Source organism: Lutra lutra, chromosome 6 (assembly GCF_902655055.1).
Source record: "Lutra lutra chromosome 6, mLutLut1.2, whole genome shotgun sequence".
Classification (NCBI taxonomy): domain Eukaryota; kingdom Metazoa; phylum Chordata; class Mammalia; order Carnivora; family Mustelidae; genus Lutra; species Lutra lutra.
Window position 1 is genome coordinate 34,572,911 of NC_062283.1, and position 26,240 is coordinate 34,599,150.

Below are 26,240 nucleotides of genomic sequence, written 5' to 3' on the forward strand. Positions count from 1 at the left end.
GACTTTGCCTGAGGACTATTTAAACAAAACCCAAGAATAATGGGAAATCACATTTGATTAAGGAACACAAAAAAGTGCATCTGAATGATTTTTTTTTTTAAACAAATTTTTAATTCATCATATGCTGCCTCAGCCCTCCAAATGCAGTCTGAAAGATGGTTCAAAGACATCTGCTGGTTTCCAGACAAATTGAGATTACTGAATTTGATACAAGAATATACGAAGTTTCTTTTTCTCGAGTGGTGATGGGCACCTCACCATCCTTTGCTCAGAACCACCCGCACACCCCAGCTCTCCCCTGCCACGAGGTGACCCGTAATACACACCCAGGAGTCAACTGGCTGGGATAATCTAAGTTTTGGAATCGCTTTTGGGTTGTTACCTGCAAAAAGCTAACTGGCCTTTTTAGGATCAGATCTCAGTATTGGCCTCACTGGAGTCCTGCTCTAGTCAACAGAGCTACAAATACTAAGGAGTCAAGCAAACAAAGCAAAATTGACTTCTGGTTTTCATGTTTCCTCGGCGAGACTGGGGCTTTTTAAAGAAATCTTATGAAAAAAGACAAGAATGGGAAATTAAAAGGATTCTAGTTGTCAAAGGAGAAACAATTTTCATTTGTTCTATGGAAAAGAAAACTGGTATAAATGGAAAGGATTTTATTTTTAGGTTTCGATGTGGGTCCTAACAGTTGAAGTGTTTTGCTAAAACCACCATTAAGGTAAAAACTAATAATTGCCAGTGTTCTTTAGGATTTTACCAAGTGAGATATTCCAGGTTGGAGCTACTGTTTCCTTCGGTTGCAAACGTGGGCCTGCAAGTGCTTCTCAGGCCACAGGGAGAGAAAGCCACGCTCAGTCTCGCTTATCCGTGAGGACCAAGATTCCACTATGTGTACATATTTTAAGACTTGCCGTGGGACTAGAGCTTTTAGGTGAGATGTGTCTGCATGGGAAGCGGTTTTCAATATTCTTTTTCACAACTCACACCAGAACGAAGAAGCCATCGGCAGGAAAAGACAGCTACTGCGTGCCAAACCTGTGAGGAAAACCCTTAATGTACAAGAACACCACCTTCTTTTTCAACTCCACAGATACTGTTTTTAAAAAATCAAGCTACTTAGTAGTAAAAAGTCAAAAAAAATTTTTTTGCATGATAGAGGAGTGTAAGTAAAGTTTCATAAACCAGTATACATGTTTATGAGCCGGTAATTTTTTAAAGACAAAAAAAAAAAAGCTGCGTGGATCCTAAATGGATATGTAAATGAATCCACCCCAGGTCAGAGATATTGTAAGAACAGGTCTTCAAATCTTAATAGCAAGGGTTAGAATGGTAATAAAAAACGGAGCAGCAGCAATGCTAGCTGGCAGTACTGTACTCAACATTACATCCTACAAGGGACAGAGGAGGGGAAAAAGCACAATTCTGATTACTCTTTTCACATTTCAGCATCTCAGAACTTCATCGACTGCAGGGGAAGCTAATCTAGAAACTCCCTCTGCTCATTATCACTGCTGAAGAATGTTTTGGGAAGGACAGACTCCCTCCTCCAGGGCCAGGCTGGGTGCAGAGAGTCCCACTCTCCCAAGCAGGCTGGCTTAGTGAGGGGGGAGTTCGGCTAAGTCAGCAAGCAAGTGACCGCTGAGATTCTGGCTTTCGAGTCTGGTGCTACTGAGGACCTGAGGGGATTCCAGACCCCTCTCCCCATGGGTTCTATTGGGTAAAAATGCTAGCACTTCAGTCAATTAAAAAACAAAACCTCCTCTTCCTCTCCCCCACCCAACGGTAGGAAAGGAGAAAGTCATGAAGCATTTATTTTTAGGTTTCTGCAGTGCTATTAAAGTTAATCAGATGTAAAACCTAACAGCCTCAGATTGTTAGGATTATCTCAAGGGACCCTGAATTAGATATTGAAAGTTGACAGAAACTGAAATGAGCTGGACTTCGCTGTTGGCTCAATCTCGCCACACCAACAGTCATTTCTGTTTTGTTCCACCTGGAGTGGTCCCATGCCACTCCCTCAAGGAGAGCACTGGGCAGCAGCAGGGTGGCTGTTTTTTGGGAAGCTACTGGTTTTGCCATTTGCTTCCAGACTCACACAGACTCTAACAAACTTTATATTAAACACTGCTTAGTCCTGAGTTGGGTGAAAGCCCATGGAGGAGGGGGCCGAGTTCATTAGGGCTCTTCCCTCCTTTGCGTGGGGTCATACGTGGCCTCCAGCTTTTTCTTCCATCGCTTGACTTTCTGTTTCCTTTTCATTGGTGACCCCTTCTAAGGTCTTCTTGCCCATGGCTTTACTGGCCTCTTCCTGAGGAAGAAATAAGAAATCAAAAGAACTGAAACATTCAAATAATTCCTGGCTCCTGCTGACTGCTGGTCTGGCCTCAGACAGCAAGAGAGCACGGCGCATACTGCGCCAGGCCTGCCTGGGTGGCTAAGTCAGGGCAGTGCTGCCAACAGTTAAGAGGGGGTAGCTTTCACTTTTCTTTGGTGAACGTGACTAGCTTGGTGGAGGGAGGAGGGAGTGCCGCGACACGAGGGCTGGGGAGTGGAGGAGGAGTTCAGGACCAGAATACAACTTTGCTGGAGGGGAAGCTGACGATGTAAAGGGCATGATGGTGGGGCTTCCCCATAGTGGCCCGTTTCCTGGGAACATGGGAAGTCTCGACAAAGAAGCATTATCTGAAAAAATACTTGATGTGTTTGTTTTTTAAAAACTAGCAAACTTTAGTACATCTCCAAGGAACTTCCTTTTCTCCTCTCTTCCATGGACATGTCAGTGCCTCACAACTGTGTATGTCTGATAAGCAGAACAGCCTGTTCTACTTCTGGATCCAAACCAGCCTCAGATCGGGTCAGAAATCATTCTGTCCATTCTTGTGCCTCTTGGGTTGTCTACCTGCCCGTGTGCCTATGCTTAACCTTCTTGACACAAAAATCAAAGGGGCAAGGTCAGTTTTTGACATACCTGAAGGCAAGGTGGTTCTGTCTATACATACCTTCGCATCCTGCTCTGCAAACTTCTTGAACATGTTGGCATATATCCTGCGGTCCCGCTCATTGTGCTCCTTAGCCTTTTTCTGGCACATGGAGATCTGCAGTCGTGCGGCCTTATTCTGGGGATTAACTTCCAGCACTTTCTCAAAGTCACCCTTGGCTGACTCGAACTCGTTCATGAGCAGCTGGGCTTCCCCCCTCCTGTACAAGCCCTTTTCATTGGCACTGTCTAGTCCAAGGGCCTAGGGACAGATGGTCTACATTTTAGAAAGCATGAATATAATTTGTGGACATTTCAAAGAAGTTCAGTATTTAAATGACTTACCAAAGCTTTCTGGCCAAGGGTTGACTCGAAAAAGTGTATTGAAGAGATAAAACTCAAGGTAATTAAATACTATTGATCAAAATACAACTAACTATACCCAAATGAACTTTTGTATTTAATGCAATTTCTATAATGATCCCAAGGGGATTTGGGAGGGGCCTCTGCAGAAGTTCATTTTAAAATTCAATGGAAGAAGTAAATGCCCAAAATGGCAGAGAAATTTTGGGGGGAAAAAAAATAGGAGGGGACTGACCTACCACAAGGGGAAAAAAACCATTATGAAACCACTGAAATTAAAAGTTTGATTGCTAGTCTATGGGCAAACAGTTCCATGGAACAGAACAAAGCATTCAGAAACAGATTCATGTGTATGTATATTAAAAGATTTAACAGGGACAAAGGTGGGAATGTAAATCAGTAGGGAAAGGATTAACTTTGCAATAAATGGGGCCAAGACTGGCTATAAACATGGAAAATAAGAATTAAATTTTTACCTCATAGCAAAACACGGAAGATTCTAGGCCAAATACACTTACATGCAATCTCCCCCAGCAAAATATAATAGAGTTATTTTTAATCAGTTTTTTAAAAAGCACACTGAGTTAGAGTAGGTTTTGCAAGTACTCAACAGAATTATTTTCATCATCTTAGGGTGGGGGAGAACTATCTAGTTAGAAAGTAAAAGATGTGACAGATATTAAAATATTAACATTTTTCTTACAAGTGAGAACAAGGTTCCTACTGGCAGACAAAGCATTAACAGTAATAATGTACAGACTGCCTCAATCAATATAAATCAGACAAATAATCTAGTTGAAGGATATGAACAGGCAATTCACAGAAGAAATGCAAATGACTAATAATGAAAAGATGTATGATTTCATTAGTAACCAAAAATAAAAACGAAAACAAGAATTTTTTTGTTGCCAATAATAATGAGAAAAAAATACATGGATAATATTCAATAATCCTAAGTTTTGACTCTGTATTTCCATACCTGGAAACTGAGCCTGTAGAAACAATCCCAGAAGTATATGGAAGTGGCCTGTGTACATCCTCTATGGAAGCAGCTCCAAGTCTTATCATACTTAAGTCTTTGAAATGCTTAAGTCTGTTCTTATTACACTGAACCTGAGGAGTTCTTATATCCAATATCAAATACCATAGATTGAAGGAAAGTCATGGATTGTAAGAATTTTAACTTTTTTTTTTTTCCCCTAAAGTAGGCTTCATGCCCAGTGTGGAGCCCAATGTGGGGCTTGAAATCATGACCAGAGCTGAGAGCAAGAGTTGGATGCTTAACTCCCTGAACCACCCAGGCACCCCAATTTTAACAAAACTACTCATAACATATTCTAGTCTATGCATCAGAAAAGCCTCACTGGGTGGCTCAGTCAGTTACGCATCTGATTGTTGATTTTGGCTCAGGTCATGATCTCAGGGTTGTGGGATGGAGCCCCGTGTCAGGCTCCTTGCTCAGTGGGGAGTCCGCTGGAGATTCTCTCTCTGCCTCTCCCCTCCCCCACTCTCTTGCGTGCGTGTGCACACTCTTTCCCTCTAAAAGACGTAAATCTTAAAAATCTGAATGCAATCGCAATCTTTCTGAGTTTCCCAATTCATAATGAGAAACAAATAATCCCAAGTAAACACGTGAATATAAGAAAGCAAAATGAAAAGCCCTCCACCCCTTGACTAAGAAAAAGTAAAAGACAACCAAGTATGAAGATGGAGAAAAAGATCTGGAATATCTACATGCACGTCACTCATTACCTTATCACAGCATTCCACAGCTTTGGTGTATTCTCGAAGCTTCAGGTAGCACATGGCCAGGTTCAGGAAGGCAGCAAGCAGAAACGACTCAGAAGCTTTAGACTCCTTTTCTGATAAGCCATATTCCATCTCTAGCCAGGACACGATCTTCCCATATTGAATCACTGCCTGCATGTACTTGCCTCCCTGGGAGAAAAAAAGCTAGGGATTATTTCTTGTACAGGCTCTGGAGGGGGTACCCAAGAACTGTAAGCTCAGGCCTCCCCGAGACAACCAAATCCTCCAAATGAAACAATCCCCTCATACTAACCATGATATTTGATCCTTTCTTTTTGCTCTTAGGAGATGGCCATGCAGGCCCCCTTTCCCATTCTCTCTGCAGTGCCAGTGGCCTCTGAGCTGGTTGAGGACAGTGCACTCTATAATGCTGTTTGTTCTCCAGCAAGTACCATCTCATCCTTTTCCAAGGGGAGAGTTCTTCCAGCAGGAGGGCGTCAAGGCTTTGGGTGACATTCTTTGGTGCTAGTTGTTTATCACACTTTCATAAGGCTGGTGAGTAGTTTTAGACTCTATCACTAGTTTACTTGAAAGGGAAGTTACTTTTCCCTTTTCTCCTGATGATCAGCACTCCACAGTAGAGACTACGTGCTAGTAAGTGCCAGTCACAAATACAGAAAACCTTAGTTATCTAAACCAGGAGTTGCCAAACTTTTTCTGTAAAGGGGCAGATAATAAATATTTTAGGCTTTGCAGGCCAGTCTCTGTTGCAACTCGGTCAACGGTAGTACAAAAGCAGCCACAGACAATATGTAAATATGTTTGATCCCTGAACACAGGGATTCGGGCTGTGACTCCCCGTGTAGTTGAAAATCTGTGTATAACTTATTTTAAATGATTTAATTATCATTAATTTTTTTTATCATGACAAGGGTACTCTTTCATTCCCCTCACCTGTTTCACCCATCCCCTCACCTAGCTCCCTTCTAGTAACTGTCCGTTTGTTCTCTATAGTTAAGTCTGTTTCTTGGTTTGTCTTCACACCCCGGCCCTTTTCTCATTTGTTTTGTTTCTTACATTCCACATGAGTGAAATCATCTGGTGTTTGTCTTTCTCTGACTTATTTCACTTAGCATCATACTCTCTAGCTGCATCCATGTCATTGCAAATGGCAAGATTTCATTCTTTTTATGGCTGAATAATATTCTACTATATATTTATGCTGTATCTTCTTTATCATGTACTGATAGACACTTGGGTCCATATCTTGGCTGTTGTAAATAATGCTGCAATACACATAGGGGTGCCTGTATCCCTTTGAATTGCTGTTTTTGTGTGGGTAAACACCTACTAGTGTGATTACTGGATCACAGGGCACTTCTACTTTTAACTTTTTGAGGAACCTCCAAACTGTTTTTTAACAGTGGCTGTACCAGTTTGCATTCCCACCAACAGTACAAGGAGGTTCCCCTTTCTCCACATCCTTGCCAATAGCTGTTGTTTCTTGTGTTGTTGACTTTAGCCATTCTAACAGGTGTGAGGTGATATCTGATTGTGGTTTTCATTTGCATTTCCCTGATGATGAGTGTTTATATAATTGTGACTTCCCCCAAACTTTACTCATAGTCTACTGTTGACTGGAAGTCTTATTGATAACAGACAACTGAGCAACACATTTTACCTGTTATTTGTATTATATATGGTATTCTTATAATAAAGTAAGATTAAAACAAAATGTTATTTAGAAAACCATAAAAGAAAATACATTTATGATACTGTACTGCATTTATTGAAAAAAGTCCATATATATAATTGGACTGGTGTAGTTCAAACCCATGTTGCTCAAGGGTTGCTTGTCAGTGTATGTGGCTGTGTCCTAGTAGAATGTTACTTCCTAAAACAGGGTGTAGTTTGCTGACCTCTGATCTACAGACAATGGAAATACACATAGTTGAACAGCATACAACATAAATAACTAAGACCCGAATCACACAGATGTCAGTCGGCGAACTACATGAAAAAATCTTTCTCCTACCGTATTTTTGCTCTTACCTGATTGGTAGAAAATTAACAATTCTGAATAACAACTGTGTAGTTAATTCATGTGAATTAATTATATATATGCTCCATGCAAGAAATTATGGGGCCAGGACAATGTGTTTATTGCCATTTTAAGATGAAAGAAGTGACAGCTGGTAAATACACAAATAAAAGGGGAGTACAGGTGAGCAATCTCCTCTGCAGGATTTGACTATAAGCCTGAAAGCAGATGACACATCCTACCAGGTGGCAGAATTGTCGCCAGATCCCTAAAGATACTAGATCCAGTGCGTGACCCATGAACAGTGTTAAGAACATGTTGCTAGGACTTAGCACAGTCAAAGCAGTGTATATCCCTCAATGTAGAGGTTTCTCCCCATACTCCAAAGGTCACCCAAAGACTAAGAAGAGAGAAACCCAGAGCAAATCTACGAGAATGTTCCAGTTACAAAAGACTTCAAGTGGCTGGTGCAAGAAAGGAGCTCCACTTGTAGAAAGAAGCCCTGATGCTGATTTTTGGTGATGAGGATGGAGCAGACCAGTTCCAAGTGGAAGGTCTAAGTCCGAATTAAAGGAAGCTACATCTCCCACTGAACATCCCACTTCACAGGTGACTTGTTTAGGGAACAGAAGACTTACAGCACCCACGGGTTCTGCGATAGAAGGACAGAGTGAAAAAAATTCTGAAGAGTTTTGAAGGAAAGCGTACTAAAATCAAAGTCTATTATCCTCTCGGCCTCAGACATTTGTGATACGGTTATTTATAAGAAAATGAAATCCAGGGGCGCCTGGGTGGCTCAGTGGGTTAAGCCGCTGCCTTCGGCTCAGGTCATGATCTCAGGGTCCTGGGATCGAGCCCCGCATCGGGCTCTCTGCTCAGCAGGGAGCCTCTTCCCTCTCTCTCTCTCTCTGCCTGCCTGTCTACTTGTGATCTCTCTCTGTCAAATAAATAAATAAAATCTTAAAAAAAAAAAAAAAAAAGAAAATGAAATCCAGGCCCTTTTATAACAAATGCTGAAATTTTTGAGGAAATTATATTATGCATGCTATGGACTGAATTGTGTGTCTTCTGTGCCCCCGATTCACAGGGTGAAGGCCTATCTCTAATATGATGGTATCTGGAGATGGGGCCTTTGGCAAGTAATCAGGTTTCAATGGGGTCGAGGGTGGGGCCCTCATGATGTACTTAATCCCCTTGCAAGAGACACTACAGAACTTCCTTCCTCGCTTTCTCCCTTGCCGCTAGCACCTAGGATAGTTCATTCAGGACGCTTGAGCAATCAGGCAGCCATCTGGAACCCAAAGAGAGCATTCTCACAAGACACCAACCCTGCTGGCACCTTGATCTTAGACTTCTAGTCTCCAGAAATGTGAGTAAACTCCTGTTCTTTATATCACCCAGTCTATGAAATGTTATTATGGCAGCCCAAGGTAATGAAGACAACACATATTTTATCAGAGCCTGAGGCCCACTACTTTTCGAGGCACTACAGAGAAGAAAGTCCTCCCGAGTTTCAGGGTTTGTCATTTCTTTCTTTCCCTGTCTTTTCTCGTGCTGGATGGGGAGCAACTGAGGATAGGAATCATGTCTTATCCCTTTGGAATATCCAAAGATACTTAGCACAAAGAAGCCCTAGTAAAGGTCTGAAGAAATATTAAGGTCAAAGATATAACTATGCAATCAAAACTTTCTCTATCATGGGGAGCAAAAATGGAGAAATGCATAGAAATGAAAGGTATCAGTTTATTCAGATTAGGTAAGGAGGACAGGTATTTTCTCTGTTCTGACAGTTGCTTCTTTCTTGTCCTCCTCAAATGTACCTGTTACCTTTTCTTTGTATCTCCTAATGTATTATCATAGGGAAAGAAAAAAGCCAGGGAGGACAGTGATCCAGATCTTATAATAATGGTAGGTTCTGGGGTACGTGGGTGGCTCAGTCGGTTAAGCACCTGCCTTTGGCTCAGATTGTGACCCCAGGGTCCTGGGAACGAGCTCCACATTGGGCTCCTTGCTCAGCCAGGAGCCTGCTTCTCCTTTTGCCCATCCCCTCGCTTGAGCACTTTCCTGTTCTCTCTCTCAGATAAATTAAAAAATAATAATAATAATGGTAGGTTCTAAATAATCAGAATAGTAGAGGGCTATGGTTTCAAAAAACAAGCAAACAAACCAAAAAACCAAAACCCAAAAAACCTAACAGACTTTGTATAGTTCCTTTACATTTATACAGCATTTTAATTTCTTGAAAGCTCTTTCATCTGTCTCCTAACTGTACTTAGAGCTCAACTTCCAACGAACAAGAATCTTGTTTTGTGGTATTTCTGCTTCTAATGTACTAAAACAAGAGTTTTCAGCGTGGGGGTGATTCTGTTCCCTGGGGGGCATCTGGCAATATTTTGTCACAACTGCAAGGAGTGTGTGTAAGGAGTGTGCGTGCTACTGGCATCTAGCAGGCAGAAGCCAGGGCTGCTGCTACACATCCTGTAAAGCACAGGACAGCCTCTCACATCACAGAGCTACACAGCCCCAAATGTCAGTAGTGTCACAGCTGAGAAATGCTGTACTAAATGAATAAAGGGAGGAGAAAGAAGGCAGGGCGGATACTTCCTTGGGAGTTTTTTTTAAAATCTGAAATTCTAGAGTTATGGATGACTTGTTTCTAAATTACAGCATTGGTTTCTTGGTTCAGCAAAGTCAAAACACAGCAAAGCCTGGTTTGTCTGAAAAGGGTTTGGCGGTTGAACGATGATCCTTAACTTGCTCGAGAAATGCTTTTTTCCCAAGGAGCACAAGGGGGCGTGAGAGCCCCGTATCACTGCAGTGTCCTCAGCCTTCTTACCACTCTGTCTCCAAGTCAGAAAAGAGAAACACTAGTCAAGTCCGATAGTTAATGCTCCTGTCCTGCAGGACACTATCAGCTCTGAGGGCAAAAATCAGGTCTGTTTAATTGGCTTGCACAATGCCTGGCACAATGAATGGCATGTTGTTCTCTGTTAATTATTTTCAGAGCTAAATGAAGAGAGTCTTCTGCCTTTCTTCTCTTTAGCCTTCAGAGGTTGATATGAGGAGTTGACAATCTAAATAGCAAAACGATTCCTTTTTTTTTTTTTCAAAGATTTTATTTATTTATTTGACAGAGCGAGATCACAAGTAGGCAGGGAGGCAGGCAGAGAGAGAGGAGAAGCAGTCTCCCTGCCAAGCAGAGAGCCCAATGTGGGACTCTATCCCAGGACCCTGAGATCATGACCTGAGCTGAAGGCAGAGGCTTAACCCACTGAGCCACCCAGGTGCCCACGATTCCCATTTTAAAACTGAGTGCGATTCAGCTCTTTACTAAGGGGAGAAATCTACCTACTTATGTGTAAACCAAACCCACAGGTCGATGAAAATGGAGCTGTAATGTACTAGATGGCATGAAGTGTAGATTTTTACTTTGCCCCATCTCTGCTCTCACCCACACATCAGGACTCTGTGCATGTGCTCAACGTGCCAAGTCAAACACTCGGAAATACGAAGCCCAGGAGGGCAGAGTGGCAGATTGAAACCTGCCCTGAAATTTTAAAAGGGAATGTGTACAGGAAACTATCTACCAACCATTTTTAAGTCTTACATCTAAAACTAGGATCACTGCTGGGATCTTTTACCTATAATTATGAAGGTGCCTCCAAGGAAGTCTCTAGTAGTACAAAATGTTCGGAGACATTCTGGGAGAAAAGTCTTAGGTCAGTGGTTTTCAACTTTACATTAATTTTCCCCCAACAGACTAATGTTTTGACAGATTTTGTCTATCAGACTGCATGTTAAAAATAATATGTTCCATATGTGTGACTGCTGATCCAGATTTTATCCAAAGATCAGTAATTTTTAGAAAGTTCTTAATATTATGAAATACACAAATCACTACTGCAATTGTGATGCTCAGAAGCAACAAAGTTAAGTAACCGTACGGACACAGAAGCCCTGCTTTCTGCCACCGATCACTAATTCTGGCCATCTCTGTGTTCAGCACACGGCTATACAACACGTGGCTTTGCCACATTACTTCATTACCAATACCGTTCCCTAAAGTTCTGAGTCATCAGCAACCAATTAGAGCTTCTGAATAGCTGAGCTGTTTTACTACACAGAGTTGATATAATTCTAGTCAGATGCCAAAACCCCAACTCCTCCCCCATCCCCAAACTATTAATATTCTACTTAGAAGTTTGGGAAATAAAAATACAGTAAGGACTTTTATAGACTCCAGGTTTATAGGAAACACCATTTGGGACCTATGGTCCTAAGGGATTTTACAAAAAATATTTCATTCTAGCATATTGTGTATTTGAGTCTACACATAACTCATGTGGAAGCTTATTTGAATAGCTTAGAAGTATCCAATATAGTTCAATTAGAATTTAAAAAAAAATCAAAATTACTTTTCAAGAATTTTGAATATCACAGAACTTTAGGGCTGGAAAAAGACTTGGGGATCATTTAATCTAACCCCATCACTTTTTAAAAAAGATTTTACTTATTAATTGAGAGAGAGAGAGAGAGGGCACAAGCAGGGGAAAGGGCAGGCAGAGGGAGGAGCAGGCTCCCTGCTGAGCAAGGAACCCCATGCAGGGGTCAATTCCAGGACCCTGGTCATGACCTGAGCTGAAGGCAGACGCTTAACCGGCTGAGCCACCCAGGTGTCCCATCATCACTTTTTTAAGATTTTATTTATTTATTTGAGAGAGAGAAAGAGAAAGCAGGGAGAGGAGTAGAAGGAGAGGGATAAGCAGACTCCCCGATGAGTGTGGAGCCCGATGCAGAGCTCAAGCCCATGACCTTGAGATCACTATCTGAGCTGAAATCCAGAGTTGGATGCCCAGGGCACCTGTGTGGCTCAGTTGTTAAGCGTCTGCCTTTGGCTTAGGTCATGACCCTGGGGTCCTGGGATCAAGCCCCGCATCAGGCTCTCTGCTCAGCAGAAAGCCTGCTTCTCTCTCTCGCACTCCCCCTGCTTGTGTTCCCTCTCTCACTGTCTCTCTCTGTCAAACAAATAAATAAAATCTTAAAAAAAAACAAAAAAAAAGAGTCGGATGCTCAATCGACTGAGCCACAAAGGCACCCATAACTCCATCACCTTTCACACACAAAAGTAACCTCTTTCGACGTTAAATAGCTTTAAACCACTTGGAGCCATAAAGCCCGGTTTTCCCAATTTGGAGCTTATTACACTATTCCCCCAAGCTTTCTGGTGATCCATACATATTACCTTAGTATATATAATAGCTATAGATAAATATAAATAATCATATATTAACTATTCCAACAGATTCCAAATGTGTTTAGCTATAACCCACAGTAAGAAATACGTTTTCAATTATGATCCAGTGCCCACTCACACACAACTGAACAAATTTTATGAAACAAAATTTGTCTTTACTACATAATGCAATATACTTCCACTAAATTGGTATCATGGCCCAATAATGGGTCTGTTTTCACAGTCTGAAAACAACCACCGCACATGTTGGCCCCTGGCTGTGTGAATTCTGCCTTGGTTATACAGTCTTACATCATTCTCTAGCTGTTTCATGGGGGGGTAACACTGCTTCCCCCCTACCCCAGACAAGGCTGTCCGTGCAAGAGCAAGTCTCAGAGCAGATGCTCCATAAAAACTTGAAGGACATTTAATGCATCATTGCTTTAGGCTGTTGAAAACATCTAATTTTTTGGATGGCAGTGGCAAGAAGAAAAAAAAAAGCCTTGACAAAACTCCATTCTTTCACTCTCTTCCTCTCTAAAACCTTTCTGCTGGACATGGAGAAAGTACTTGGTTGGGGGTGGGGAAGCCATGGCAATGGGCAGAGCATTCTGATGAGAACTGCTATTTCTTTTTCTCTTATATCTGAGGGTTTAAGATCTAAGTGAGGGAAGTAACACATTCCTAGATATAACTAGAAAGGGCTTTCAAGAAGCAATCAATAACAAATGTCATTCAGGAGTTTCTCAAGATTCCTCACAAAACCAAATGTGGCAGGGATCATTTTGGCCACTAGAGGAAATGAATATTCTCTTCCTTTTGGTTTCTTCTGGAATCTGTGCGAGTTCTTTCCTTTTGTCATGTGCCTCAGTGGCTCAACCGAGACAGCGGAAAGGAAGATGATGTGAAACTTACCTCCACGAATTCTCACTTGCTAACAATTATCCGATTCATTCTTTGTTTAATTCTACACTTGCTGAGTGCCAACTATATACCAAAAAAGATGCCTTAGGTCTTGCGAGATACAGTGGAGGGTGGGCAAGCCAGACCTGGCCTGCCTTTATGGATGGTTACAATCTGGAGTAGAATGTGTAAAAGAAACATCTGTATTCTTTTTGTCACATTAATCCATTCCTTCTCACCATTTCTAATACTGAAAATGATAGATTTGTAAAAATTCAGACTTACTCTTACCCAAAAGGGTGCTGATAGAATTCAGAGTAGGGGATGTCAGCACAACTCATTGACAACCTGAACAAATTCTTTGTGATGGAAAAGACTGTACAAGGACTCACACACCTTGAAATACACAGTTCCCTTCTCTTTGACAATGGCAGCCTGCTCCAATTTTTCTTTGGTGTCCATCTCCCAGGATTCTTTTGCCTGTTGTGTAAATTTGTAACAACGGTTAGATGAACAGAGAAGGAAAGAGCATTAGCTAATGGCTGTAAGAACACACAGTGGCTTCTTCTAGGATACCCACGCCTCAAAATGCACTGGCTTTTAAAACTGGGTGCCACTGCCCACTCACTGCTAGGCTAGAACTCACCTTCCACAATGACCAAGCTGCAGTCTGGCCCGTGGTGCCCAAGAAGGAAGAGCAGGCAAAAGCACAGTAAGGAACCTAAGCCATTGTGTGCTGTTGGAAGAGCGCATCTTTGGAGTTATGAGGTGAGGACACACAACAAAACCCAACGTCCCTCATCTCCCTCCCATAAACTTCCCCAGCAAACTGCCATTACAATTTCAGCAAGTTGTTTCTCTCAAGCCTCAGTGTTTCAAACTCTAAAATGGGAACACTACTGTAGTCAAGTCTTAGGCGTATATTCACACAATTTTTTAAATGCCAGGCCAGGTCATCGTCTGTCCACTGGAACAACTAAAGCTTCCAAACTGGGTCAACTTGCAGATGGATACCTGGGGGATTTCAAGTAAAACATAGATGCAGAAATATTTCCAGGGATTTCGTGACCATTTGCTATTTCGTATCATGTGTATTATCACTCTTCACCATTAGAGATAGGAATCCAGAGCCAACTGCACTTTCAGTATGAATAGCTGGATTTAAAGGGAGTGTCAAGAGTCAAGAGAACAATCTGGGATCCTTTAGGGGAAACGACAGTGGCTGTGTCAGTGCTACTACTGCAGGAATTACGAAACTTGAGTGGGTAACTGTACAATTCTCTCTATTCAAGAAACAATTAGTGATGTATTCCTGCTGCCACCCGCCCCACCAAGTGAATAATGAGAGTTACCAGTCTTTCTGGCAACCCTGTGTTGCTTCTGACAATTTAGCTCTATTATTTTAAAATCTAGTAACAAGGGGCCTCAGCATTTTTTATACAAAGTTTGGTTTCTATGGGGTATAAGTGTGTTATTAATACTACGAGGCAGAGAATTAAAATGTTGCCTCCAACAACATCACACTTTCACATGGTTTCAAATATACATGGTTTCAAATATCCTGGAGCCATGCTCTCGGAGCAGGGAGTGCGTGGGGGCTCCTTATAGCACACAACAGTGAGAATGCACCACGATAAAGAAGCGTCCGCTGGGCTGTGGATGGGAGGGAGCTGTGGCTTACTTGATTAAAATGGAAATGGGAAAGCCAAGGTTGAAATAACCATATGCTAAAAATTGTTTTCTCTCTAATAATAAAAACCATCGTGCTATGGAGGCAGCTTTGGAGGATCGGAGCTGAGTTGGCAGGCCTTCAGGAGAGGTACCCGGACAATACGTGATGGTCATGACAAGAGCATAATGTGGTTGTCTGGGGGAACATGGAGTGTGAGGGGTATGATCAGGAATATCACTGTTGGGGGAAAATCCCAAAGCAGTATTCCCCTGACTTTCCTGGCCCAAAGTTCCAGCCCCACAGGACAATGATTTCCTTACTAAGTCTAATAGAATATGAATAATCACATTTCCAGTCCACAGCTTAACGTACAGAACACAGAGGTAGCGCTACAGGCCTACAGAATGCAGTTCTTAGAAGCTCTCTGGGGAAAGTGGGGCCTTGGATTTGCAGAGGGGACTTTGCTGGCCGTGATGGCATGCCTAAGCACAGGCATCCGCTTTGTGTGTGTCTGGTGAAACTGCTGCTTGGAGCCTCCAGAGGTAGGCCTGAGACAAACACGCTCCAGGAGGGCTGCTGCTTCTGGAACCCAAAGCAACTGACAAACTCTCTCATTTTTTAGACTTGGACGGGTAGGAAAAGAAAAGGCTGGAGGGTCAGCAGGTTTGTCTCTTGTGTCTCTTGTCACAGAGCCTGGTGGTCCATGATGCCTTGCATTTTGGATAACTTCCTTTCCACGACTCCAAGAAGGGTACAATCCATTCAGCTTCGGAAAACTGCACCCCACTCCCCCAAGGAGCTGCTTGGCAGAACGTGAACCTTTTTGTCTTCAACCCAGGAAAAAAAGTACAGAAAGAACAAGTCTAGGAACAAATAAGGGAACAAGTCTTGGATTCTACCCAAAAAAGTTAAAAAAAAAAAAAAAAAAAAGGCTGACACGTAGGAACAAAATAAGAACACTGAGCTCCTTAGCTGTGTATCAGCTGTGCAGTATCAGTTCTCCCAGACTCTGGGAGCAGTGTCAAAGGCAAGAGACAAACTTCGTCACAAAAAGCCCAACATACGAATAAATACCATCTATCCACACCACTAATAATAATGTAAGATAGTCGTTTCTGGGAAGTGGACGGAGAAGAAATCTACCATGATTTAGAGAAGTTGGTTATTTTCTCACCTTTTCGAAGCTCTTAAGTGTCACTTCATACATAAGCTCAGCATTAGGTTCAATGCCAAATTTTGGCTTCCCTGCCTCTCCAAAACCGTATCTGAAATGGAGAGTAAGAAAACAAAACTTTAAAAGAACTGATGTATTTCCAGGCACTTCCTCTGGTGTTCTGAGGCATCACGTTAGCACAGAGCTCTCATCTGCACTCTACACACATTGGGGACCCTGAAGACAAACCAGCTGTGGGTCAGAAGGTACAGTGTAGTATCCCTGCTTGGCTTTTGAAGGAACCAGGCTAGATTTTGTTTTCTTTTCTCCTTCATCATCACATGTAATGTTAACACCTGTACACCTTGGGAAAGCTTGTTTGAGGGGATTTTAAGATTTTATTTATTTATTTGACAGAGAGATCACAAGTAGAGAGGCAGGCAGAGAGAGAGGGGAAAGGAAGCTCCCCACTGAGCAGAGAGCCCGATGCAGGGCTCGATCCCACGACACCGGGATTATGACCTGAGCCGACGGCAGAGGCTTTAACCCACTGAGCCACCCAGGCGCCCCTTGAGGGGATTTTAAATGCTGCCTTTTCCTGTGCTTTATGTAATATCTAGTTCTTTTTATAAAATAGCCATTGTTTGGTTATCAGGACTTTCCCTCGAAGCTTTATCAGCAGGACAGAGACAACAGACACTGATTGCTACAACGCTGTTTATTAGCAGCTATGTTATAAGGATGCTTTTAACTTTACAGGGCACTCTCCTTCCAGTAGTACCACTTCCAGTCAGATAAATGGCAGGGGTGGGGGGAAGGAAGGAAAAACATCAGGAAGGAAACTCATCCCCCCAGTATTTCTGCAAGACATTTAAAAAGACACCGGAACACACAAATGATAGAACAAAAACATAATCAAAAAGACCAGCCCTAGCAAAGCTCTAACCCCCCTCAAGAGAAACACTCTCAGAGCTCCGCAGCTATCATGCCATAAACACAACGTCTGGGAGCCAAAATGTACTGAAGAAAATGACTGAGGGTCTATAAATTGTTTTCTATTTTCTTTCAGATCACCAAAAGACTTTAGAAAAACCCAAAGCATTCAAGAAGCACACATCTCCTAGAATGGAAGTCCTGGTGGTAGTTGGTCTGTCTGGTCCAATGGATTCCCAGCATTCAGTACAATGCCCAACATATTTTGGAAGTGTTCACTGGAATATATTCTGTTCCTGTATGTTTCAAGGCCAAACTACTCCTGAATACACGGAATGGTACTGCAAGATAACTTAGTAAACCCCTCTTTTCAGGGCTGAAGGATGCCCAAACCCGGTGGCTGCTAATACCTCCCACTTTCTCTGGGGCAAAACGACTAGAAGGGGGTAGACTCCTATCCTGCTGCTTATACCACTTTCTTTACCCCCTGCCTGAATTTTTCAGGAAGAAAGTGCTTACTCACCTCCACTATTACACAAGAAAATAAAAGCTGGAGCCAGAGAGAGGCACAGAGGCACAAAGAGAGTCGGTAGAAATGTGGTAGTTTTAATACCAGGGCAAAGGGTATCTTCAGCAAAGAAATCAAAGAGGACATAATTATCAGTGGCCAATTTTAGGCAGTCATGACTAGTTTTGTACTTCGAGCTCTTAGACCTATGTAGCTCCTATTTGCTTTCTACCATCTGGTAAATAACAGAATATTCCTTAACTGCTGGGAACTAGGTAGACAGGTGAGTCCTTGCTGATCATGTTTACCGACAGCATGTGGCATTTGGAACCTTATGCTCAACAGGTACAAACCCAACAGACGGTATGACACTTGCCTTAGGCCAGTGACTCTCGACAGGGGTGATTTTAATCACCCCCCCCAACAGGGACATTTGGTAGTATCTAGACATTTGGGGTTTGCCACAACTACCGGGGTGCTTCCAGCATGTAGTGGGTAGAACATCCTACAACACGCAGAAAAGCCCCCACAACCAAGAAAGATCTGGCCCAAAATGTCGACAGTGCTGAGGATAAGACAAGCTGCTTAGAGGAACTCATGAATCAAAGTCCCACGGCTAGGGGTGGGGGACTCTGAGAAGACTTGTGTAGAGTAAGCCCACACCAAACTCTTTTGAGAGCATCTAGTCTGACTTCCAGGTTATGCAGAAAGCTGTCTAACTTATGCTAGATGGGCCTGGGCACGGAAGGACCCGGGGCTCACAAATTCATTTGACTGAAAGAACACTACAAATGGAATTCCAGGACTTAGCCCAAAGATACAAAGCTACAGTAACAGAAAGAATCTGGTAGTAATGTTCTGGAATTAACAGTTGCCTGCAGACAGCAGAGACACAAAACGTGACTATTAATGACCATTAAAGCTTTATGTGCATACAAGAAGTATTTGTACCACAAGTGCTTACTGACTTCATTTTTACAGACGAAGAAACTGAGGCTCAGAGAGTAGCGCTTCCGGAGAGTCACACAAAGTGGCAGCAGCAGAGCCAGAATTTAAATTCAGACTCTCTGTGTCCCTGGAAAACTGTTTATTTTTCAACCTGCGCTGCCTCATAACAAAACACTATGTCTCTTGGCAGCCCGTGTTTTAGTCTGGGGTTGGTGCAGGACAGAAACATAAGGAAAGGGAGGGGGAAAAAATTGTAACTAGCCATACCTTATCTGAAATGAATACAATATAAAAGTATTGAACAGTATTAAACACAATATAAAAGATGCTGTTTGCTGAGAAGGAAAAAAATTGGTTTTGTGGATGTGTTTTAGGAATTTATTATGAAAACATCCCACCAAATAGTCTGTCAGAGTCTCACAGGTGTGCCCTGAACATATTCTAGAGAAAGAAATGCAGATAACGCAAGAGAACTATAGAGCGTGAGTCTGTGGCAGCCACACTCACGGCGACACTGGGATGCAGTGTTCTGTGGTGTGTGGGGATCTGAGCAACACAAGCAAGCCCACGGCGGGCACTCACAGCCGCCTGCCGTGGGGATGGCCTGCCTATCTGGACAGCATTCCGCCAGGCGCGTCCGGCCGGCCACACACTGCTAAGTAGGCACATCATATACCTCAACACACTAGCCAGGATCTTGAAAAGAACAGGTTTCTTTCTAACCGTGCTCAATTGTTTCCATGAAATGTCTGAAAACCTTTTATATCTAGAAATTTTTGAAAACTTGATTACTTTTATGACTGAAAAGATTGGAAAAATCCATTGTATGTTAAAACAGGGTTTCCTTTTTCTTGCGGTCTAAGGGGCAAAATGGAGTAGTAAAATCGTCACCACAGTAGCAATCACAGCAAATACACCGAGAGTTTCTAGGTGTCAGGCACGCTGCAGAGTTCTTCACGTGCATTAGTTACCTCATTCAGACCTCCACAACTTTATGTTCGTAGATCCCGTTATCCCCATTTTATGGAAGGAGAAGCTGAGGCTGAGGGGAGTTAAGTGACTTGCCCAAGTAGACACAGCTGGTAAGGTACAGCGGCGGGGGGGGGGGGGTGCTAACCATTAACGATACAACAAACAATTTAAGTGTGCAAGGAACTATTTGCCTGGATGTATGTAAGGATGATTTCTGTATCTCTTTGCCATTAAACTTGAGACAGCTGCCTCCCAGGCTGTCTTGTTAGCTAGCTCAAAATACAATGAACTGATTCATATAATCTACGCTTGCATGTATGCAGAATTATCTATCCTCAAGGAGCTTAAATCAGCAAGCATACAGGGAACATAAATACCACTCTCTTCATATGAGTCTAGAACTACAATTTTAGAAAGCTACATTAAAAATAATTAGCTATTACCTGGATATGGAGGAGACAGCTTCTCTATGCTCTGAGTAAAAAACAGTTCCTTCTAGAATGAGAGAAATAAGTTCACCTGAAAGTGAACTACAACTATAGGGTAAATGTAAATAAAACACACTAAAATGGGAATATAGTAGTGGAAAAAGGATGACAGAGAAAAAGAAAGCATGAAATAAAAGGTGCCTCCATGAAGGCTATAAAAGGGGTCAAGGTGTGGAGCATTTGTAGGCCTGGTCAAACCCTCACTTGGGAAATAGAATTAGGGCTCGAGTATGAGGGCAAAGAGGAATATGCTACTGGGTTACTCCTGAGGCTCCACAAAGGCAAGCAATGGTACAAAAGGCCGACTGTACCTACTGGTGAGTGCAGGCCATCCGGATCCTCAAGAACTCAGAATCCTAGGGGCTGAAATCCAAGGAGCCAGAGAGGGAGGAGACTGCAGATAAGCAGATGCGCTTTCATGCAAACAGAATCAAAACACCCTGGTTTCTCTCAAGGGTCTATTTCTCAAGATAGAAGGGTTAGATTCATGGTATAATTTTAGGTCTAAAAATAATACCAAACATGTTTTCACAAGAGAGCTGTTGGTGTCTGATAGTTCTAAGCTGGGAAGTGCTAATGGATATCCTTATGATGGGAAAAATTTAGGCAAAAATGAGTCATCTCCGCTGCCTTTAGATCCAGGAAGAACAGGTTTTTTTTTTTTTTTTTTTTTTTTTTTCCCAGGGACTCTGTATAAGAACAGGTGGCACAAATTCAAGTGGTAATAAATCATCCAAATGCTTCTTCTACTTCCAACCTTCACATGTTTTACTGCCTCCCATCTAATTTAGAGAAAAGGACGGAGAGAGGTAGGAGAATCATGTGAGATGGGCCAATAGCTTCCTATCTTGGCAATATGGCAGGCAAAACAAATAAGCAGCCAACTTGCCTGCTGGTCCTCTCTTTGACACACAACAGTCAAGTAAACAGGCTCGCAGATCTTTGTGATATTATATGGCCCATTAATTCACTCCATGACTAACTGTTGCCTGATTTGTTTCCACTATTAGCATTAACTTCACTGAAAACTCTAAAACTTGATTGAAAAAACAAGTATATACATATTCTTTGTTTTTACTGAAGTACAGCGGGGTACAATGTTATATCAGTTTCAGGTGTACAGCATAGTGATGTGACAATTCTACATGTTACACTAGGTTCGCCATGATAAATTCAGTTATCTATTAGCATATAATATTAGCACAATATTATTTACTATATTCCCTATGCTATATATTTCATCCCTGTGACTTATTTTATAACCATAAGTTTGTACCTCTTAATTCCCCCTTCGCCTTGTGCTCAACAGGTACCCCCCACCCCCAAATCTTCTGGCAACCTCGAGTTTGTTCTATTTATGATTCTGTTTGTTTTGTTTGTTCATTTGTTTTGTTTTTTTTTAGAGTCCACATATAAGTGAAATCATATGGTATTTTTCTCAGTCTGGCTTCTCTCACTTAAGCATAATGCCTTCTAGGTCCATCCATGTTGTCACAAATATAAAATACTGATGATAGAAATTGAAGAGGACACAAACGGAAAGATATACCATGCTTATGGATTGGAAGTATTAATATTATTAAAATATCCATACTGGCCAAAGCAATCTACAGATTCAATGCAATCTCTGTCAAGATATCAATAGTATTTTGGAGCGCCTGGGTGGCTCAGTGGGTTAAGCCTCCGCTTTCGGCTCGGGTCATGGTCCCGGGGTCTTGTGATCGAGCCCCGCATCGGGCTCTCTGCTCAGCAGGGAGCCTGCTTCCTCTTCTGCTTCCTCCTCTTTCTCTGCCTACTTGTGATCTCTGTCAAATAAAATCTTAAAAAAAAAAAGATATCAATAGTATTTTTTACAGAACTAGAATAATCCAAAATTTATAAGGAACCACACAAGACCCTGCATAGTCAAAGCAATCTTGAGAAAGAAGAACAAAGGTGAAGGTATCACACTCCCAGACTTTAAGATAGACTACAAAACTGCAGTAATCCTGGCACAAAATAGATCAATGGAACAAGATAGAGAGCCCAGAAATAATCCACATTTATTTGGTTAATTGATCTGTGCCAGAAGGGGCAAGACTATATAACGGAGAAAAGACGGTCTCTTCAGTAAATGATGCAGGGAAAACTGAAGATCTATATGCAAAAGAATGAAAGTAGACCTCCTTCTTATATCACACACACAAACACATACACACACACACACACACACACTAAAATCCCTGTCCTTTAGATAACTTCACTGTGTACTGAGCTGGTATGCTGCTTACCGTGGTCCAAGATATAAAATACATTGTTCTTCCCGTTGCATTTTCTCCAGGGCTTTGTCAATTCCAATTGGAATGTCATGGTCTTCTCCTTCCCCAACAATGAATACCACATCTCTGCAATCAAACATCCTTCCATCATAGCGGCCTTCCAGGTGAACTGAGGGTGAGGAGACAGGTCAGTCAATAAAGCTGCTCCACAGGTCTGGCTAATTTAGAGAAGTGATAAATGATTATTTCCCCTTTCTCATTTCATCTAGAGATACATGGGGTATGTCCTGTTGACACTTTACCTACCCAGTCTGAAAATTTGAGTAATCCTATTTCTAAGTTTAAACTTGTAATTATCAACAACTCTATCAATAAGATAGCTTGGGGCAGGGGGGTGGGGGAGGGCACCTGGGTGGCTCAGTTGGTTATGTGGCCAACTCTTGATTTCAGTTCAGATCATGCTCTTAGGGTCCTGGGATAGAGCACTGTGTCAGGCTCCCTGCTCAGCAGTGGGGAGTCTGCTTGAGGAGTCCCCTCTCACCCTCTCCCTCTGTACCCCACCATCTCTATACAATAAACAAATAAATCTTGAAAAAAAAAATAAGATAACTTAGGGCATAATAAAACAAAGCAGAAACACAGGTTTAATTTAAACCTACTACATGACAGAAATTTCCTCACCTATAACACAGGATCAAGAAATGCTAGAATATTTAATAGATAATTATCAAGGTGCAATGAATTTAGTATCAAGTATATAATGACCTAAACATTTATAACTACATTTTGACTTCAGATGCTTGGGGGGGGAAAAAAAAACTAAATGACTATTTCCCCAAAGATAAACAAAAGTTAACTGAATAAAGCAGCTTTTTTCTTTCTTAAGAGTCTTAATCTCATTCACAAATATATTTGAGTAAAAACAGAAAACTCAAAGCCAGCATCATCAATAACTGTATCATAGCTATATGCCTTTAGTGGAGTGATAACTGTAAAGTGGGAAGGAATCATCAGTCTACTGTAACTTCACAAATCAAATTATTTAACCATCTCTTCTGAAACATTAAGAGGTCACTTTCTTGGGGCCTAATTTCCTGTTCCACTTAGACTCACTCACCTCATTCCCAGGGTGATTTCCTATCAGATAAAAAGCTTTTGTTTCAAGACAAAATGGGAAAAATGCATATAGATTTTTTCTTGATCCATTACTTCTTTTTCTAGGATAAGCAACTCTCTGAATCTTTCCAACTACTTTTCATATGAAAGACATTCATTCTCTTCCACTTGGGTCTTTGACTCAGTAAGAAAAGATGAATGGCGGGGCGCCTGGGTGGCTCAGTGGTTAAAGCCTCTGCCTTCGGCTCAGGTCATGATCCCAGGGTCCTGGGATCGAGTCCCGCATTCGGGCTCTCTGCTCAGCAGGGAGCCTGCCTCCTCCTCCTCTCTCTCTCTGCCTGCCTCTCTGCCTACTTGTGATCTGTCAAATAAATTAAAAAAAAAAAAAAAAAAGAAAAGAAAAGATGAATGGCTCACGCGATAGCACAGCAGTCACCAAGCAATGTAATAATTGGTCTTTCCTAAGAAAATTCTTTATTCTAACCTCTGTAATGGCCTAGATTCAAATGTAACAATTTCCTAAAATTCTTCTTTTCTAACACCAGTTTCTCTAACTTTAACTTGCTTTAGAGAGACTAAAAATTACTCATTCTGTTATACTTGTTTCATGAGACAATCGTTAATTTCCAAACACAAATTCAATTCCAACTTACTCTACTTTTGAATTACATGATCTCAAAGGTCCTCTGAAACTCTACAATTCTATGAAACTATGACCCAGTGATACAGTTCTCTGATACAGGCCAGAAACCAGCTTCAAAGCCAATTCCTGCAGTTAATTATTTGATCAGGTTACCTTTAAGCCCAAGCCTGAAAAATTCGAGAAACCCCGAAAAGCAAATGGTAGTGGTATAGTCATCAAGTGCCACAATGTCACATGGACATTTATGCTTTAAAGCTCTCTATCCTGGGGTGCCTGGGTGGCTCAGTGGGTTAAGCATCTGCCTTCTGCTCAGGTCATGATCCCAGGATCCTGGGATTGAGCCCCACATCGGGCTCTCTGCTCAGCGGGGAGCCTGCTTCTCTCTTTCCCTCTGCCTGCCGCTCTGCCTTTCTCTCTCACTCTCTGTCAAATAAGTAAAATCTTAAAAATAAATAAATAAAGTTCTCTATCCTTTTCTGATTTACTAAGATAAGACCATCCTGATGTGCTTCCAACAAAGACGTAGAATGGAGTCCAAGAAACTTGGGCCAAATTAGAGAGAGGTGTGACTCTCCAAACAAGGGCAAGAAATACACTGGCTCTCAGGGTGGAGTTGATATAAAGGAATTTTGCTCCATGTCCCACAGTCATAAAAGTAGATGATCCTCTCTATTACAATCACTTTTGGAATGTTCTAGATCACATAAAACTCAATCAATTGATAGCACATTGAAAATTCTTTTGAATTGGAAAATAGTCTCAAAATAAATTCAGCTTTATTATTTTCAGATACATCTAGAGAGGTTCTGCAGGGTGTCTAAGGCTTAAGATATTTTTACTTAAATAAATAAAAACTGATGTTGCTAAAGGAATGGAAAGTCCTGAGAAGTTTATGCTCTTACATATTTTAAAATCTGCCTAAGAAATTTGATGTAGACTAATGCGATGATACTTTTCATGAACAAAAAAAAAATTGCTGAGCAAAGTGAGTTTCAGCTCATGAACTGAGGAATATTCTCAAGTCTTGAGACTTATTATCCTAGTATATCACAATTCAGCTGACAGATTTTTCTGTCTCAGGTTTATTGTTAGAAATGTCTTCCTCCCTAAAGGAGAGTACATTTAGTCAGGGAGGAAACTATCAGTACATTCATTGTGGTTTTTGGTTGATCAAGTTTGAATGTGTTTTCAAAACAGGAAATCCAGAGACTCTGCAAAGGATTCCTGCCTGTGTGTCAGTTTCCTAGGCTAGTTTTCAGCTTGATGCGTATACTTGGTGTTAAAATTATATAATTTTAGAAGTTCTCTTTACGTGGGACAACCCATATTAGGGGGAAAAAAAGACTGGCTACTAATAAATGTGTTGGGAAAGATAAGTGAAGCAAGCAAGCAAAAGAAGATTTCAAATTATAAGGAAGGTAAGGAAACTATGAATGAAATTCATATGAAAGCAAGACAATAAAAGACAATAAATAACAGAACCAATTTTTATGGCTATCTTATAGGAAAGTAAAAATCCGCAATAATTCTCATATTTAGTACCTTTTATATGGACTAACTTTTTTTTTTTTTTTTTTGGTAAATCTAACTCTTTTAAGTTGGACCTGAACACTACCTACAGTGCCATCAAATCTTCAACTGATACATGCAGGCACACACACACGCACACACACATACCAGTTCATATGTACAAAGAAAACCACAACCTTTTCAAATCTGGAATGTCCGTGTGAGAGAAGGTGTCACAGGCTCAAGGAGTATATAACCCATTGATTCTTTACATCTACAAGTAGCAAAGGCTATCTCTCTGTTAACTGATTTCTAAACTTAGAACACTGGTGTGACAAGTTCTGCAAGACTGCTGACAAGAACTCACGCACCACCCTGGAGCCACAAAAATGCCACTGACCGCCACAGCAGGGACCCCCTTCATGGTGACAGATCAAACATGCCTGGCTCCTCCAGGTCCAATGCTTGGGTTTTGTTTTTGTTTTTTTTTTAATTGTCTCAACAACTGATACAAAAGAAAACTGTGGCAGCTCTGGCTAGGAAGACCTGTGGTTGCTTTTGACCTTGCATCTCTTAGTACAAATACTCACTTAATAAATATTTAATAATAACCATCATGACTCACTGGGAGCTCGGCCTCTAGGGCTCAGGAGGTCTGTTGCTAATTCCAACCAGCATGATTTACGGGAAGTAAATGATCTATGACGTGTCCGAAGAGAATAAAAGTACATACAGGATGCTTCTACTTAGGGCTTTTTCGGTAGAGGAAAAAAA

The 26,240-nt window shown here is 41.6% G+C and overlaps 1 protein-coding gene across 1 annotated transcript in view; it reads right to left on the minus strand.

Annotated features, from left to right (window-relative positions):
• Positions 1-238: 238 nt before the first annotated feature.
• FKBP5 (FKBP prolyl isomerase 5) overlaps positions 239-26,240 on the minus strand; it is a 53,443-nt gene continuing 27,441 nt past the window's right edge. The window contains exons 5-10 of the mRNA XM_047734082.1: positions 22,211-22,367; positions 16,113-16,203; positions 13,663-13,746; positions 5,093-5,278; positions 3,000-3,239; positions 239-2,308 (exon numbers count right to left, since the gene is read on the minus strand). Of these exons, the coding sequence (XP_047590038.1) occupies positions 2,204-2,308; positions 3,000-3,239; positions 5,093-5,278; positions 13,663-13,746; positions 16,113-16,203; positions 22,211-22,367 (863 nt within the window). The 3' untranslated portion in view covers positions 239-2,203. The remainder of the gene's footprint in view (positions 2,309-2,999; positions 3,240-5,092; positions 5,279-13,662; positions 13,747-16,112; positions 16,204-22,210; positions 22,368-26,240) is intronic.